This window comes from Genypterus blacodes, unplaced genomic scaffold (genome assembly GCF_046128005.1).
Source record: "Genypterus blacodes isolate CSIRO-AG114 ecotype Tasmania unplaced genomic scaffold, CSIRO-AGI_Gbla_v1 ptg000003l_1, whole genome shotgun sequence".
NCBI classification, from domain to species: Eukaryota; Metazoa; Chordata; class Actinopteri; order Ophidiiformes; family Ophidiidae; genus Genypterus; species Genypterus blacodes.
Window position 1 is genome coordinate 10,159,426 of NW_027466817.1, and position 18,524 is coordinate 10,177,949.

An 18,524-nucleotide genomic window follows, 5' to 3' on the forward strand; every position below is an offset into this window, starting at 1 on the left:
GCTGTGATCTGCCATTCCGGTAAAGTATAGAAAAGCAAGAGCGATGGAAGGAGCGAGGGAGGAGGAAGGTAAGAGTATGGTCAGGTCAGGACACATCTTTGTTGACAAGAGAGAAAGAAAGACACAGAGAGAGAGAGCGAGACAGAGAGAGAGAGCTCATATATTACATCAGGTGTAACACATTTGCTTCTGTCTCTCTGCTTTATTTGCTGCTGTTCCCATCCATTTTGTTCCGCTCCTTGTTTCCTCTCTTCTCCTCCTCCTCTTCCTTTCGCTCCTGTCCCTCCGCGACTCCCCTTCCTCCCTCCTTCATCCCTCTCTCCTACCCTTGCATGCACATCTTCAGGTCACGGGTCATTAAGTCAGCTCCAGAGGGGATGTGTAGGAACAGGATATCTCTCATATTGCCCTGCCCCCACCATGCTGCTAAAACACAAACACACACACACACACACACACACACACACACACACACACACACACACACACACACACACACACACACACACACACACACACACACACACACACACACACACACACACTTTGTTCTCTTTATTCCTGGTTATTTATCAGTCACTCTCTCTGTAAACCCACACACGCGGCGAGTCTGTCCGTCAACTTTGGCCGATGAGATCACTGTCTTCATCGTTGTATTTTCCGCCTCACACGTCAGCAAACACTTTGTCACGGTGTGTGTCAGAACTTTGGCAAGTTGAAGCTCAACAATCTACGTGATAAAGTCACGAGATTAGATCATGGGGTTGTTTTCTTTATTGTCAGTTGGAGCATTGTAGTGTTCTCCCTACTCTCCTGCTTTATTGCATTATTTTTAAGCAACAATATTAACAACACACACACACACACACACACACACACACACACACACACACACACACACACACACACACACACACACACACACACACACACACACACACACACAAAAATGAACAACTACAATTAATTATGAATGTTTCTCATTGTGACAGCACCGTGATCATTAAGTATTGGTTCAGTCATCAAACCGACTTTCATGCTCAGTCTTCAAATTCCATATTTTGCAAACACCAATTGACATCACATGCTTACAAATCAATAACAGTTCAAGTAAAAATTGTAAGAAAACTACTCAAATCAATAGCTGAAATAATTTAGAAACACCTTCCCCACCCCCCGTTATAGAAAATATGCAGCTCAATGAGACGATGAGCAGGAAGCCCTCAGCAGAACTTCCAGCGGTTACCACACTCATTACACAGGCAAAACGTGGTCATCGGCTCATCAGCGCTGCGGGTTTGTGTGCGGGTTTTTCCACGAGTCGTGACGCTTGTTCCGTATTGATCTGATCTTTCTGAAACCCTGTAGTGTGTTAAGAGTGTGTGAGGTGTGTGTGAGGAGATGGTGGTGTGTGATGAGTAACACTGTGACGGCGATGCTGCATTTAGCTAAATATCACAACATGATTCATCGAGAATACTGAAAGGGGGATAAAAGAAATGTCTACCTATCTATATTATCCAGCTACAAGTAACAAAGCTACTTACTGGATTACTTTTTTCAGTAGCTTGACAGAACCGCATCCATTTTAAAGACATGTAGTGTTTCTGCTGTAGTAGCTTACAATTTTTCCATAAGTAGCTGGTAGCTTGTTCAGAACACACACACACACACACACACACACACACGCATGCTGAACTATCAAACACACGCTAAAAACGAATTTCCATGATTCTAAAGGCTTGCAACATTTTTCTTTTTGTTGCAATCTTACTCAGTGTGAATTCTTAGTTTACAAATAGAAATCAGTCGTTGTTGTGGAACACACAGCAGAGACACACACACATTTCATTTTACTTCACACAATGAACAACAAACGCAATTTTGCCCCTTAAAGTAGCTTAAAGTGTAGTTAGCTACTTTTTCCTTGGACCCTGCGTTGTGGCTTCTTACTTTGACAATTAGCTAAACAGATTGGTTTAAACCAGGAGTTACTTGTAGCTTGGCGAGTAGCTTCCCCAGCACTGTTCGTCACGTTCACTCAGACATTCCTGCCGCACTGCAAACATACCACAGATTGATCTCACGCAAACTGACATGGAGGGTTCGGCGTAGGAAATATGCAACGATCGACGGGTCGGAGACAAACAACACTCACTCACGCACACACACGCGCACACACGCACGCACACGCACACAGCTCGCTGGTATGCGGTAAATGAATATCTAACTAGCAGAGAGGAAAGGGAGCCATCTTCTCTGAGTAAGGCCAAATGAATTTGCCGAAGCGCTATGCAAATGTTCCCCCGGCTAACGAGACTGCCTGCATGATTGGAGTGCCATTGAAATTCTCCTCGTGCGCAGCCTTCTCTCACTTCCTCCCTCCCTCAATCTCCCTCCATCTCTCCCGCCATTTCAATCTCTCCACAGAACATCATGCGTGTTCGTACGTCCAGCATGTATGCACACCAGAGTCTGCCCGCCTCAGTGTGTGTGTGTGTGTGTGTGTGTGTGTGTGTGTGTGTGTGTGTGTGTGTGTGTGTGTGTGTGTATGTGTGTGTGTGTGTGTGTGTAAACAGAGTGCACATTACGCGGCGATGGAGCTTAAAAGCTAAAAATCATCATTTCCTTTCAATGGCGAGTCCTTGTGCGCAAATCATGCCATTTACACACTCACAGACACACAAACACACACTGCATCGCTATCAGTGCCTGGACAGCAGTGAATGCCCCTGTGTCTTGTCTCTCAAACACACAGACACGGGCGTGCGCACACACACCCTCCGCTCAAACAGAGCACGCTCAGAGTCGCTCTGCACCTGTTCTCTCTGTAAAACATCCAAACACGAGTGCTGAATAAATAACCCAACCTAACACGCATCACTGCCAGGTTCACACACACACACACACACACACACACACACACACACACACACACCGCCACCACCGCCCATAAACACACATCAATAAGTAAACACCACCACCCATTTCCCCTCCGTCGCCCCACCACTGCCCGCCCTCTTCACCCTTGCACTTGCGAGGTACAAACTGCCGTCATCCTAAAGACAAACACACACATGATCATCTTTAATGGTCACACACACCGTAAGGGCCACAGATTTTTTCCAAAGTGATTCTAAAGAGAAAGGGAAGTGTGTGCGCTTGTGTGTGGGGCAGGGGGGGTCACTAAGTACTTGTGAGATGCATCTTTAATGGCGGGACACAGAAGCTTTAGAGCCCCTGTCCTCCTCTTCCTCCCTGGGGTGCTGGGGACAGCAAAAACCCAGGGCACACACACACACACACACACACACACCTTGGTCTTTGTCCATCAGCCCGTGCTCTCCTCTTCATCCCTTCCCTGCTCATTCCTTCATCCCTCCACTTCTTACCCATTTTCCCCAGCTACATAATTCAGCACGTCACACTTTGTGCCGGTTTGTCTTCCCTTTTTTTTCTGCCTATTCTGCCATTTCTGTCCCCGTCACTTTCGACCCCCGTCTCTCACGTCCAGCGGACTTTTTAAGTTGGAAGACGGCGCTTTGTCTCTGGGCTGTGACCTACTAAAGTGTTTGTGGAGAGGATAGAGACAGACAGCGGGGGGGGGGGGGGTTAGAGGGAGTCGAGGCCCACAAAATGGAGCCCGGGACTGAGTCAGCAGCTGTTGTGACGGCAAAGAGGGACAGAGGAGACAGAGGAGCTGGAGAGACAGAGGAGACAGAGGAGAGAGAGCTGTGTGTGGTAAAACAACCTCGCTCACCTCTCACCTTTCTCCTCTGTGTCACTACTGATCAACCAATCTATCTACCTATCCACATGGCTCAGGCTGATCTTTCCAAGTTATGGTGATTATCATTGTAATATAAATTGTAGGGAAAACATAGAGGTTATATTCTGGTGTATGGAACATGTGTGACTCATATGGAAGGCATCTGTGTATTTTCAAAAGGACTATAAAGACAACAAAGTCCAACCGTATAGCACAAAAAATTGTGTAACGACAAAGGAAGAGAGAGGAAGAAGAGAAGGACAGACAGATGAACCGTCTCAATCTACAGAGAAATATGTGAAACATCTACACGACATGTCACTGAAGTGTATATAAATATATATCCAGCAATGTCCTGTGTGTGTGTGTGTGTGTGTGTGTGTGTGTGTGTGTGTGTGTGTGTGTGTGCGTGCGTGTGTGTGTGTGCGTGCGTATGCATGTGTCAGAGCTGAGCCGTGATGATGCACTAATAAAAATCAGGCAGCGATGCATCCTCACACCTTCCTCATTCCGCCCGCCGGTTCGCACCCGTTACCATGGCGACCGGCTAAAACTCACACTGTTTTAAGCTCCAACTGGAGGAGGAGATGGATGCTAACAAAGTGACACGGGCACAAACGAGCCCGCGCGCACACACACACACGCACATGCACACGCGCGCACACACACACACACACACACACACACACACACTCAGACGGATGAAGTTTTTTTCCATGTGCGACCGTCAACAGAGCATCCTCCTTCAGTTCCCAAACTGACAGGCAAACAAATGCTAATTTTCTAACCGACAGCAACACCGGCAAACCATCAATTACAGAGCGACGTGGCTGGATAGAGACAGAGGGATAGAGCGATGGAGAGATAGCAGGAAGAGAGGAGGCATGACGAGGGAGTAAAAACCAGGATAGCCAGTTGACACACAAAGCCGTCCTCTGTTTGACTGCCTGTCTGTCTGCCGCCGCCCTCCCCGAACGCCACTCCACGCAAACAGATTTGGCTGTCAAACAGCGACGCGACACCCGGCGGGGTCGTCTCGCGGCGAGACCGGCTGTCAGCGAGCGCCCTCCTGCCTCTTCATCAAGGCGGCGTTCAAATGCAACTTTATTGACCAACGAGGGCCGCCTGCGTGACGCCTGTCACCCTGTCACAGCTGACACCCCGCCACACTCCCTCCGTAATAAATGGCGAGCCGCTGGAGCGTCTCCAGCGCTGCCCAAAGAGAGACAGCTGCACGTGCCACCAGAGGGCTGATGGATGGATGAGGTGTGTGACGGACTGGAGGATTCTGGTCTTTACGCTTTCAGACAGTTTGACTATGGAGAACAGTGTGTTATCAAACTGTATAACGACAAAAACGGTATCATTTCATTTCATCGTTTCATGCAAAACCTCAGAAACTTCATATTAATGACACGATTCCATTATTCTCCTAAAATCATTGGGCCCTATGCTACTCCGTGTGCAGGTGTGTGTGTGTGTATGCACATCTCAGCATGTTTGTGCGTCCGATGCCGACGCACCAGCCTGTACCAGGGGGGAGAGATGAGAGGAGGCTGAGAGCCAAGGATGGACAGAGAGAGAAAGTGGAGCACTGTTTCACCAACAACAGCCATTCATCAGCCTGAGAGAGAGAGAGAGAGACAGAGAGAGAGACAGAGAGAGAGAGAGGGTTGTGTGGATAATCAATCTGATCTAATTTTAGAAAATCTAAAGGTTTAAGGATGATATAAAATCATTGATGATGATTAATGAATGTTTGTGGATATAATGGAGTTTATGGTGTAAAAGTTATTTGACTCCATTTTCAAAAATATGTAAAGGAGATTTGTCCCGTGTGTGTGTGTGTGTGTGCTTGCACGCACATATTTTCATACACATGCTCTCTTATGTTTATATGTGCACGTGTTAGCAAATACATCCATCAGTTGATCAATATCGTACTTCCACTGAGCTCCTACAGCACAGTCACGATACAGTGGCTTTTACACACACATACAGTACACACACACACGCACACACACACACACACACACATAGAGCCATCAGTCAAACAGACTGTCCCGGTCTCACCACTCTCACACTGAGGGATCTGTGACAAGAGAGAGGGGAATCCAACAGCAAGCTTTATCGATCTAGACTGGAAACCCCCCTCAGGCAACACACACACACACACACGCACACACACACACACACGCACACACTCATACACGCTACAGCTGTGCTGGATCAATGAGTGCTCCCGTGTGAAGGACAGAGCCATACAAAGAGGCACACAAACACTCACTCACACACACACACACACACGTAGACCATTGAGAGAGATGAAAGGGAGCTCGGTATCAGAGGGCGAGATAAGGGGCAGCGCCGGCGATACGCATCATCATCTGACCTACACAGCCTCGCCTGACACCCTGTAATTTGCCATTGCTCCGCAGAGCAAATGTTAACACTGAGCCACACGAACCTGCTCCCACATAAACACACTCACACACACACACTCAAACGCATAGATGTACAGCGGCGTGTTGCGCTCACTGTCAAACTGTGTGAGTGAATGGTGCCGCCCGAACACAGCAGAGCCCCGGAGGTGCTGGCTGCTCTTTTTACGGACGGGCGGCTAAACAGATCTATCGCTCATCAAATTAGAAGCTCACACTCGCCCCTCCTCCGTCCACCCTGCCCACACACACACACACACACACACACACACACACACACACACACACGTCTGCTAACGCTTGATTTATCCCCGTAACACAACTATTAACCACAGCATTGTCAGTCAGTGAGTGAGGAGCCGGGGATGTGCCAGGCAAAGGCCATTTCATTCATTTTGAATGATTGGACCATTTATTTACCTTCTTCCCCTTCTCCTCCTGACACAATAGACAGAGAGACACGGGTGAAATCGAACAGTGTTGATTAAGGGGCCAGAGGAAAGGCCTATTACAATAAGATGCCATGAAAGATCTTAATTTGCTGGTGGTGGCGGCGGTGGAGCCATTTGTTTCCGACTTCCAAGTAATGGGAGCGGGTTTTTTATTTCCACCGACTGATCACAACAAACAAGCGTGTACTTTAACAACAGCAGGGGAGGGAGAACACAATGTGATGTGAGAGAAGGTAAGTATCTGTAAGGACCACGTGAGCTGCTGTTGGGATTTCCTACCTGGGACGATGGAGACGGTGTCTTTCTCCCAGGACACCACGCTGACGTACTCCTGCACCGCCGCGGGGATGAGGCACTTGAACACAGCAACGTTTCCTCGCATGGAGCGCTGGTCGGCCACGCGCACGGTGTAGGGCTCCCTGAAGACTGGGGAGAGAGAGGAAGAGCAGAGGTGAGCTGATGTTAGAGGCCTGTTGGTTATCTGGGCTTATACCCAAAACTTTGTGTAAGCATCGTAATTCGATTGAACCCTGAGAGATTTATTGGCATTATTGCTGTTTAATGAATCCCATCAATTTCATCCATTTATATATTAACATTTAACCCTTGGCTGTGTTGTGAGAGACAAAAACGTACCGTGATCGCCAAAGATTAGCCTGATAATTTGGCTTTTTGAAGGCGTTTCCTTACTACACATTAAGACAAAGAAGAGTGGACCTTCATGAGCCGTAGTAAAGCAGGGTCAGGTCCGATAAACAAACTCGTCTGGTGTTCAGGTCAACTTAAGGTCAGCGCTTCTCTCTTTAGCCCTGAATTAAAAAGTCATGGCGTGAGCGTAAGCGTGAGGAGGGCTGACTTGGAGCTGTGCTGAAGGCGGCGCAGGGCTGGAGTGGCCCTTGGCCTTGTAAAGAACAACGCCGCAGATGCTATGAGACAGCGTGGAGAGGAGGGGGGGTTTGCTCGCGGCTGATGGAACTGTCACATACAGGCGCCCGGCATCAAAAGCGCCGCCCCCTGCACATGGCATGCAGCGCACTAAAGCTGTGAAACTGTGCCAAAGAGAGAGAGAATAGTGGCAACAGAGACAGACTTAATGATGAAAACAGTAGCCTGTAGCTAACAGAAGCGTCTCTCCAGTTACGTCTCCAGGGGGAACCGGTTGTCCCTGTTTTTCCGATGCGGCCTGTCCACGGAAATGTCCGAGTTTTTAACTGTGCGTTCCAAATAGGTCGGAAAGTAAAGTAATAATTTATGTGGCAAGACAGAACAAACAGCAGCGCCTTCAGGAGACGACTCTATGGTGCTTGTTTTGGCCAACAGAGGGAGCTGCTTCATGTCCTGTTATCGCTCATCTTCCTCTACCAACCACTCGCTCATTCTCACTTTCTCATTGGAACAAAGGTGCAGCAAACAATGATGAAGACATCACCTGACCCCTGATGTCACATGGAAAAGGTCCAAATTTAAATTAATTTAAATCTGAACTACTAAGACAACTTTTTATCCGCCATAACTTGAGGTAACAAAGAGACTAAATGAGAGAAATAGCAAAGAACTCAAACATGGCCTTCGAAAGTCTAAAGCTGAGGACACTTTCTTATCAAATAATCTATCATAGCTATTCAACCAGGCTTCCCTTAGAAATGAGGACAGTCATGGCTTAACAATGTAAAATACACACACAAAAACACACACATACACAAACTCCACCCTCCTGAGCGTTCACTCTCTCCCCCAGCTCTACGGTGATATAATTAACGCCTAGCCTGAAGGCCGGTTTCCTCAGTCATTAATAACGCTTTATGCCAGCCGCCGCTGTCACCAGAACCCAGCGGAACCAAAGCCCGTGTCCTTGTCCAAATGGTGGGGAGTCTTTCACCTTTAAAGTCCAAGGTTTCATCTCCCAAGTCTTTTGTCTGATTCTGCCCGTTGCCTCCACATCGTTCTACTTTTGCATAATTGGCTGAACCTTGGACCTTTTGTCTTTAAAAAGGACTCTGGAGTTAAACAGGGATTATTCAGGCTGAGATTCTGCCGATCGCTCACGACGTCCGAGTCAGACTCAAAACCCTGATCGATCGTCCACACTGCAAATGAAGACATACATGGATGGGATTGATTGGATTCTGTGGTTCACTGGATATGCAACCCTAATGTTTGCTGGATCAACAGATCTTGTAAATGATTAACGGTGTATTCTTGTATCAAGGGTCAGGTAGCCTCTGTCTTTGTAAAGCACACGCTCATATCATTGACAGCGCTTTACAACTTTGTCGATAAGTCCTTCTTCATCTAGTCGAGGTGTGTGTTGTCATCACGTGACAGGATGCGAGTGTGGCTTTGGACGCAAACCGTGTCAAACGTTGTCGGACATTTTTGGTACCGGATTGTAAACGCGTCAATCGCAGCATGACCAAAGATTTAACGCACACGTAAGCACACAGAGAGAGAGAAGGTTCTGCCAAAACACTTTCTACTGGTTGCCAATTTACCGCTGTTATGCTCCCAATACTTTGACAAATGAAATGTCAGCAGTGAGATGAGATTGTGTCCGTGACTTCTCTATCTGGTGACCTGACGCCCGGGCCGCTAATGTGAAGTGAAGTCTCATTTGTAAACGAATCGAAGCTAAAGGACAAATAATTTCAATCAAGTCCTCATTTCAATTCTTCATTCAAAGGGCTTGTGGTTCTCATTGACGCCAAGTACCTTCGGATCAATAGCAGCGATCGATTGAGTGGCCTCCGCTGTTGTGGCCGAGCCAATTCTCTCAATCATTTATTTACTCCTTGATTGACCCTGCTGCCACTCGTCAATGACAGGGAAAATCCCCAACGCCTTCGTGAGCCTCTCACACAGTGTTTAAAATCTGTCTGACACCGTGTTTGCGTGTGCGTGTGCGTGTGCGAGTGTGTGTGTGGTGCGATGACGCTCCGTGCCTGTCAGTTCAAGGCACCTCAGAACATCTGAGGGTTCAAACACAGTCAAGGTCACCTAAGGTTTGTATTTGGTGTGTTTTGATCTCACACCTCCTCCTCTACATACAGCACACCCATTAAAAACAGTGTCGACGCCCTGTGGGATGACACGCCCTCGTAGACAAGCGTGTATCAGCTGTGATAGTGTTGTCATTGAACACGCGTTGCTATTGCACGATATAAAACACACACGCGTACACACACAGGAAAAAAAGCGTTACATATTCATTCTCTTAAGCCTGGCAGGATGCAAATGGTAGCCCAACTGATTTGTGTGTAAATTGCACTCCCCCTCATCGCATGCGCAGCACAATCATTAGGATTTTACTGATGCCTGACTATATGCAGCCCGGTTGCCTAGTAACGAGCTAAAACACGGGGTCTGGTGCACTGGGCGCACTGGGAGGCAAGTCCTGTATCACTGTCGCGTCAATAATTAACGACGGGGAAACCAAATACTGCATTTACTTATTCATAAAGCGAGCAGCGAAAACACAGAGGAGGGGGGGAGGGGGGGGGGGAGATGGAGAAGGAGGGAAAATAATAAAAACAAATGAGAAATGAGAGGAGAGAGAGGGAGGGTAGGCCTCACTGTTACAGGGACAGGAGGAGGAAAAAAAGGCATTTCTGAAGAGGATCCTGCCCGCGATAAGGAAGAGACGAGCGGGGGCAGATGGAGGAAGGGGATGTAAACACCTGCTGTCCCCTGGCCTAGAGGTTTGTGTTCTACCCAGGACAGAGGGGAGGTGAGGTGATCTCACTGAGCAGGTGTCCTCGTTTCATTTTATTAAGTTTGTGTAAGGTGTTGGGTCGCATGCAAACCGACGTCACAGTCGACTGCCCACAGCTTTGGTACGACAGCGACAGCGACGCTGAAGGTGTGCTTGCTTTCTCAGACTGAGTGTGATTCATGCAAACTGGAGAAAGGAAAGTGAATAAAAGGCTGAATAATGAGAGGAGGGGAGAGGAGAGGAGAATTCAGGAAGGCCATTTTAGGCAACAATGATACAAGCAGCCAAACTGTTGGATAGGTTTCTCTCTCTCTCTCTCTCTCCCTCTCTCACACACACACACACACGTTTATCAGTGCCCAATTCACAAAAAGGCTCATTATTGAACCTCTCAGTCAATGTGAGATTCTTGGCCGTCTTTATTTATTTTTGGGGGGAAGTCAAACAGCAACATCGTGCTTATAAAAGGGAAAATAAGTGAATAGCACAAACAGAGACACGCCCCTTTTATGCCTATTCTCAAGCTAAGTAATACATGTCAGAGGTTTAAAGATGCAGTGAGATTCTTATGGTCGTGTTAAGAATCTCATGCGTCAACCTGGAATGTTAAAATTGATAATCCTTAAATTCTTCCTTAAAACAAACATACTCCTTCTGTATCACATTTGTTGTCGTCAATATTTACATCAAAGAATATGTTGCTATGGTGACACACAACGGAATGATTGGCCTGGGCCCCTATTGTGACTATCTAATTACATTACACTTACATTACATTAATTATGGAGTTATAAACTGTTAACTGTTCTCATGGGTGCCTTTTTTCATCTGAATAAAAACAATAAAAAACAAAAACTTTCACAACTCCATGACTTTTATTTGGACTTTCCAGGGCCTTTCCAGAGTTTTCCAGAATTTCCATCCTTGGTGAAAATGTCTTTATATCACATTGTGGGGTCAGAAGGCAGAAATGTATTAATTCTGTGCATGTGTACGTCTTACTGGCATGTTTGGGAGCCAATGCGTATTCAGAAAGAATCCATTACCCTGCGCTGCAGCGTGAGGCACTCAGGTAACGGCCTGGAGTGTGTAATAGAGGGTAATAGAGTGAGCAAAAGTGTGTACCAGTACTTTCATTCATTCTGGTTTGGTACAAAATGAATCAGAGAATGAACAGGCCGGCGTGTCGATCTGGAGTGGAAGAGGAGCGATAACATTCCTTAAAATGACTATTTACTACTTACTGGCTGACTCTGTGATCCATCAATAGAATCTATATATTTACCTTATTATACGGCACTTTTGATGGTCAATAAAGACATGCCATGGTCAATCATTCCTATGTCACCATGGCAACCAGAGTGCTTGCTGCTGTTTCACATAACCGACTTAAAATAAACCGCTATGCCAAGAGCTGCCAACAATTCTAGAGAGCTACATAGAAGCATTGCGATTACATTATTAAGCGAACCAGGGACATGAAAAGCGACAAGACGAAATTTAACAATCAATCGATGAAAACAAGCAATTCAACTTTAACCCTAAATTGGCTGCTACTATGTGGACGGCTCAGTGGAATTGGGACACAGCCTGTGTAGCTGGATGGACGGTTTCTCTCTGCTGCTATTGCTTACATAGCAATGCATAGTGACGGTAATGGGAGTATTTCTGTCAGCAGAGGCTTACAGTTTGTCATTGATTCATTTAAAACTAATGTACAGTGTGAAGTCGTTTCCGTTTGTGATAAGTAGTCTTATCATAACGTATGCTGGCTGGGTCATTATCATGGAAAAAAGAGGATCAGATGACCTCACCTGCAGACAATACGTTTATTTGACTTTTTTTTAATAGAACTGCACGCACGTTGTAAAGAAAGATGTTGTGAGAGAAGTCCAGGTAACGACAAATATGGAAAAGTAGATTTGTGACAATGAGAGCAGCAAATCAAAACATGCAGAGGAAAACAAGCAGCCCACATAGTGATTTTCATAAATGTGGAGCTATCCAGACAGGTGCTGCAGCTATTATTGGACCACAATCAGCATGCCGAAGAGAGGGGGAGGAAGAGGGGGAGGGATGGAGCGATGTGATGATGAAGGGGGGGCGGGGGGGTGGGGTGTCACACTGCGAGCTGTCAGCTGTCATCCTTCTCCTGCGCCACCTGAGACGGGACGTGCCACACCCTGCCGCTCACGCCTCTGTCGCCCATGGCAACTGCAGGGTTATGTGCGCGTGTGTGTGTGTGTGCTGTGGTAGGACGGTGGAGGTAATGAGGTACGTGCACGTGAGCACTGCATACGGTGCGGTGGATTTGTGGTTGCCTCAGCATTTAATTGATTAATTGTTGTAATTATTTGGGAGGGAAGGTCATGGCGACGCTGAGGCAGGCTGGAAGGTCACTCTCACGCTGGAGGGACTGTCTGCCTCTGGGGACCACGCAGGCCATATGTGTGAGCGTGTGTGTGTGTGGTAAGGAAGAGCATCTAGCAGCATTTTGGGGAGAGAGTTTGGTTGTACACACACAAGCATCTCTTTGTGCAGAAGTGATGAGCTCAGTCAAAATGTCTGCCTGGCCATCAGAACGGAGCTGAAAAACTCTTTTCTCATGCTTTGGTTCACATCTTCCCATGACAAAGAACTGGCAACCAAACACAGAGGGCCAGCTTGACGAAAATGGCTGTGTGTGTGTGTGTGTGTGTGTGTGTGTGTGTAGTTAGGGGACTTTCCAGTCCATGGACAGATGGAAAGACTGGGAGACAGGAGGCTTGCTGGCATGAGCGACACACAGGCTGGTGTGCATGTAAGTGTGTTTGCGTGAGAGTCTGAGACAGTGTGTGTGAGTGTTTGTGTGTGTCTGTATGTGCATATACACACACACACTCACACCGACAGACACACGGGTTATGTGCGTGTGTTATTAGTGTGTGTGAGAAAAAACAGTAACACCTTCCATTCTACTCTCCAGCAGTGACCTTGGCAGGGAGTGTGGACAGGTCACCAGACCAACTGTGTGTGTGTGTGTGTGTGTGTGTGTGTGTGTGTGTGTGTGTGTGTGTGTGTGTGTGTGTGTGTGTGTGTGTGAATGTGTGTGTGTGTGTGTCTGTGTGTGTGTGTGTGTGTGTGTGTGTGTGTGTGTGTGTGTGTGTGTGTGTGTGTGTGTGTTCTGGTGGATTTCTAATACTCTGGGTCAAGATGTGGTGCCTTGTGATGTATTGACTCCACTGAGGGAGGTTGTTGGTTGAAGATGCGGTCCGGGTGCAGCCATTTCTTTGTGTAGGTTTGGTGAAAAAGTAAACCTTCAGACTATACCTTATTTAATTAAGTGTGCATGGGCGAACAGAGTGTGCATTAGTGTGACCTGGAAAAGCCGCCCTATACATCATGTCTTCATTTTACAAATTCTACAGAAAAGGTCACGGTCTGTCCGTCCTTACCTGCTTTGATGTGGATGCTGGGGCTTCGTATCTTGCCGGCCTGGTTCTCAGCCGTGCAGAAGTACTCGTTGTCGTGGATGATGCTGTTGTAGGCGGAGGGGGAGAAGGGGTAGAGCTGGAGGGTTCCATTGGCGTGCACGTGGCGGATATGGGGCACGTCGTAAATGTCGTCTCCGGCGGCCAGGTACCAGCGCAGGACGGCATGGGGGGCGCCGCCCGCAGGGCAGGGCAGGGACACCCCCACCGAGCTGGAGAAGGTCACCCGCTGCAGGGAGGCGTTCACAAAGTACAGCCGAGTGGAGACAACATCCTCACTGTTGACTGGCACCAGAAAGAAAGAGAGGCAGAGAGTCGGTTAATGTGCTAAACTGCAGATCACACGCTCATCAATCCATCAATCAAACCATTAAACCTCATTTATGTGGCACTTTTCATACATTGGCTGCAAGTCAAAGTGCTTTACAGGAGCATTCATTTAAAATGTATATAAACTACAAGCAACCGTAGATAAAGATAACAGAAAACTTCTACATTATGTGTAGATAATATCATGGAAGAAAACATCTGGATTTTAAAAACACAATCAAATAAGACTAAATGAAGTGAAAAAGTACATATTGTTCAGGATAAATACAATTAAAAATAATCTTATTTGAACAAATATAAAACCACAATAAAATTATATTAATTAAGCAATAAAATCATTATTATAATATATCGTAGAAAAGAATTTAAAAGGATAATAAATATAAAGCGTGTGTGAGATCAAAATGCGTGCTCATGAAAATGCTGACTGTGCATCTAAAACACTGATGACAGGGACGAACAGGCAAACGTTATATCTGCATCATGATTATTCTTTTCAGTATCAAAGTCCTTGAAGACACAGAGACGGTCTTACTATTGAAAAGTATATTCTTAAATATATGTTACTAATGGGAGTTATAGCGACAATTTGAATTCTGTTCTTTATCAAAAATGAAAATATTCCTAAACAAAGAGGTTATAGTATGAATAGGAGGTGATGTCATTGTGTTCATTATCCTTTTTTTTTTAACCAAGCAATATGAACCTGAGCTCATTCATCTCACTTCTGAATAATGTAAATAAACACATGTGACTATTGTATGACAGAGTGCAAGCATCACTTCTGTAATTGATTTGCATTACACAGCATTCTTATGAATACTGCATGTGTTGTGTAAATACGCATCCGGGTCACCTCAACACAAACAACCCAACCTCTCCACCGTCTCATCCAGCATACACTTCCTTTATATGGCTGATCAAATATACTGTATATGTGGCTGCCTCTCAAGATGAGTCGCATACGTCAACCACACACACACACACACACACACACACACACACACACACACACACACACACACGCACGCACGCACGCACGCACGCACACTTCCATCTTCACTGTTGATACCCTCTGACATCCAAGAAGACAGCGTTCACACAGGCATTAGAAAAATAACTTCTACACATCTCAGCCCGACTGGAGTCTATCATGTCTTAGAAGGCCTATGTATAGACACGCACGCCTGAGGAGATGGAGCTGGCTGGATGCCGCCACCGCTCACTCTGCCGAGACGCACACACACACACACACACACACACACACACACACACACACACACACACACACACACACACACACACACACACACACACACACACACACACACACACACACACACACACACACACACAAAAGGACAGATAAGTTGCAGAGAGCGACCTCTGTACTGTATATACTCTGTGAGGAGTCTTGAGCGGGATAGGGAGGTTTCTTTCCTTTCAAACTCTTTATGTGTGTGTGCGCGTGTGTGTGTGTGCGCGTGTGTGTGTGAACGTGTGTGTGCGTGTGTGTAGGATAAGTGGGGGTGATGGGGATGGGATGGGGGAGCAGGGGGAGTACAAAGAAGTGCTGAGCTCAGCTTGGCTGGGGGCCAGGAGAAGACGCTGCGCCCCGAGCCAAAGCATTTTACTCTCAGACAATGATACTTAATTAATCCCTTTTTCCTGGATTGTGTCAACAATGCCTGGATTAGCCCCATCTCCTCACATCTCTGTCTCTACGCTGGAGGAAAACAGGGTGTTGGCTGAGACGCATCAATGGAGACATAAAGACACTATCAGATGTCATTTAGCCTCTAATTTCTACAGATCCGCTACATCAATAGATAGCATTAATAGCCGTTTATTACGTGAAATGAAAGCCCCCGGCGTGCCATCTTTCCCCCCCCACACATGGTTTTGTTCTTAAGCTCTTAATATGTGTGTGAGAACATGAATGAACACTTTGCACAAAAGACCCGTTTCTACATCTGCCCCCCGTCTGCTGTGAGAGGGAAAAAAAAAAAGTGACAAGCGGCGACACAATGGCATTAATACGGTGACAGGAATCAGATGAATTACACCAGAAAAGGCACAAAAGTGAAACGCGGGGATCAGAGATAAACCCGCAGTGACATGAGGTGACTCTCGCTCACTCTTCCCATTGTGTGTCGCCCGTCCCTCCACACACACATCCATCTTATCTCTCTGCCAGTTACTTGTCCTACTCTGATTCTCATCCTTCACACCAAACTCGCATACACAGAGAGAGAGAGAGAGAGAGAGAGAGAGAGAGAGAGAGAGAGAGAGAGCGAGAGAGAGATTCTTCCCGAGGGACTGGCTATACTGTGCGATTGGAATCTGTATGCCAAGCGCAGAGAGTTAAACCCATATAATCTCCTTTCACATTTAACACACAGTCTATCCACTTCTGTAATCGCACTGCCGTGGGAGGCCGATATCTCCCACACCCAGTGCATGTGTGTGTGTGTGTGTGTGGATCGGAAGCAGAGATCAGCGGGGGGGGCGGCGTGCAATGAGTGCAGCCTTGTAGACAGGACACGGGTGACTGGCTGGGGTAAGGTGGCTCAGGTGCAAAGGTGTTTGGACGCAACCAAGTGTGTGTGTGCGTGTGTGTTAAGGTCAAAGGGATAAAGAGGTTAATGTTAAGTGACTGCCTCAGTACTTGATGTCAAACTGAGACAACAACAAACTGGAGGTGTGTGGCAATGCAGGCGAATCCAGCAATCGGCGGCTGAGTGTGTGTGCAGGGTGTGCGAGAGTGGCAGAAGAGAGGGAGAGGGAGAGGGAGAGGGAGAGGGAGAGGGAGAGGGAGAGGGAGAGGGAGGGAGAGAGAGGGAGAGAGAGGGAGAGAGAGAGAGAGAGAGAGAGAGAGAGAGAGAGAGAGAGAGAGAGAGAGAGAGAGACGCTGTGCAGGTACAGTCATTGTTCTCCTGTCTACCAGCTAAAAATGGATCAGATCCTGTGTGTTCAAAAATTCTGAATTCAGGTCAAGTTCAATCCATCAAAGCGTTTCAGTGCGTGTAAATCACTCTGCACTTTCAGGACCTCGGATAGCGACACAATATCCTAATGGATGAGAAACACTCGAGAGCGAAAGGAAGAAACTATTAACAGGTGACCTGCTTCTCTCTGATGACAAAATGCTATTTTTAGACTCCGGTTGGCCTCGACATCACTTTTTGCCTTTTTGAGAATTTGCAGCTTTTCAAAATGTTTGCGACCAAAACTGCAGCTTTCTCTCCAGCCCGGAGCTCACAACAACGGGGACAAAGGCCTTCGTTTAGATGCCTTTATTCTAGTAAGGACGATCGGCAAACAAAACACATCAGGCACGTGGGAATGGTAACCGTTCATGAGCCGTTTCCAGCATGTCAGTGTCGCAGCCCCGGAGGCAGACGGACAGGATTTCCACTCAGCTTGTGCGTCTCCTGTGTGATATAAACAATGATCTACAATGTTTAGAGTGTTTAAATAATTCATTTGATGAATATAGACAATACTAAAGAATAAGAATAAGATTTTGAAATTGAGCACCAATATAAGAAATTGGTATCAAAATACTTAAACAGCAAGGCCTTGATATTTCTGTGATAAAATCAGCATTTTTTTCTGTCTGTAAAGGCAGCACAGGAGAAATTAAATCCCAATAAAAGGATAAGCGTGTGAGGCTATTCTCCATGACAACGCAAAATATGCCTGAAGAGAAAGAGATGAAGAAACCTGTACAATCAAATTGCACTAAACTCCTCCTGTGACTGTGCCACAAAAGCAACAACACACTAAAAACCAACCTCTTTCGGATGTATAATCGCTTTATCCGGTTATAAATTCGGGCCACTGAGTTCATGGACACACACACACACACGCACGTATGAATGCACAGAAGCAAAGCTCACATGGCCGGGATCGCAGCCAATGGCGTCACGATGGAGGCCGCGGACGTCAGAGAAGTTGCATAATGCGAGGAACTTCAAAGAGGGAAGAGAAAGGAAATGAGACGTCTACTACCGAGTTACCCTTAAACGTCCGATATCAGAGAGGAATTGGGAATCTCGCCCCACACACAAAGCAAGATGTAATGATAAAGTGTGTGGAAGGCAAACACACTTAAAACAGAATCTCGGCTCAAATGCGATTTCAGAGTAAACAAACACTGTGGATGACGAGAAGGAGCTAACAAGCAAAACAGAAGAAAGCCATACGTGGATCAAGTTACGTTTTGTAAATTTGCAAACTCATCTGTTTTCATTCCGTGACCTCTATCGCACATAAATGACCTGAAAATCCGGGTGGTTTGTAAAGGTGTTGCAGTATCACTAACAACCGTCAGAAAGAGGGGATATAGAG

General features: G+C 46.6%; 1 protein-coding gene across 2 annotated transcripts in view; it reads right to left on the bottom strand.

The window, feature by feature from the left end:
- dscaml1 (Down syndrome cell adhesion molecule like 1) overlaps window positions 1–18,524 on the bottom strand; it is an 84,806-nt gene that overhangs the window by 60,585 nt on the left and 5,697 nt on the right. For both annotated transcript variants that reach the window (XM_076141660.1, XM_076141667.1), the window contains exons 2-3: window positions 13,806–14,126; window positions 6,942–7,088 (exon numbers count right to left, since the gene is read on the bottom strand). In XM_076141660.1, the coding sequence (XP_075997775.1) occupies window positions 6,942–7,088; window positions 13,806–14,126 (468 nt within the window). The remainder of the gene's footprint in view (window positions 1–6,941; window positions 7,089–13,805; window positions 14,127–18,524) is intronic.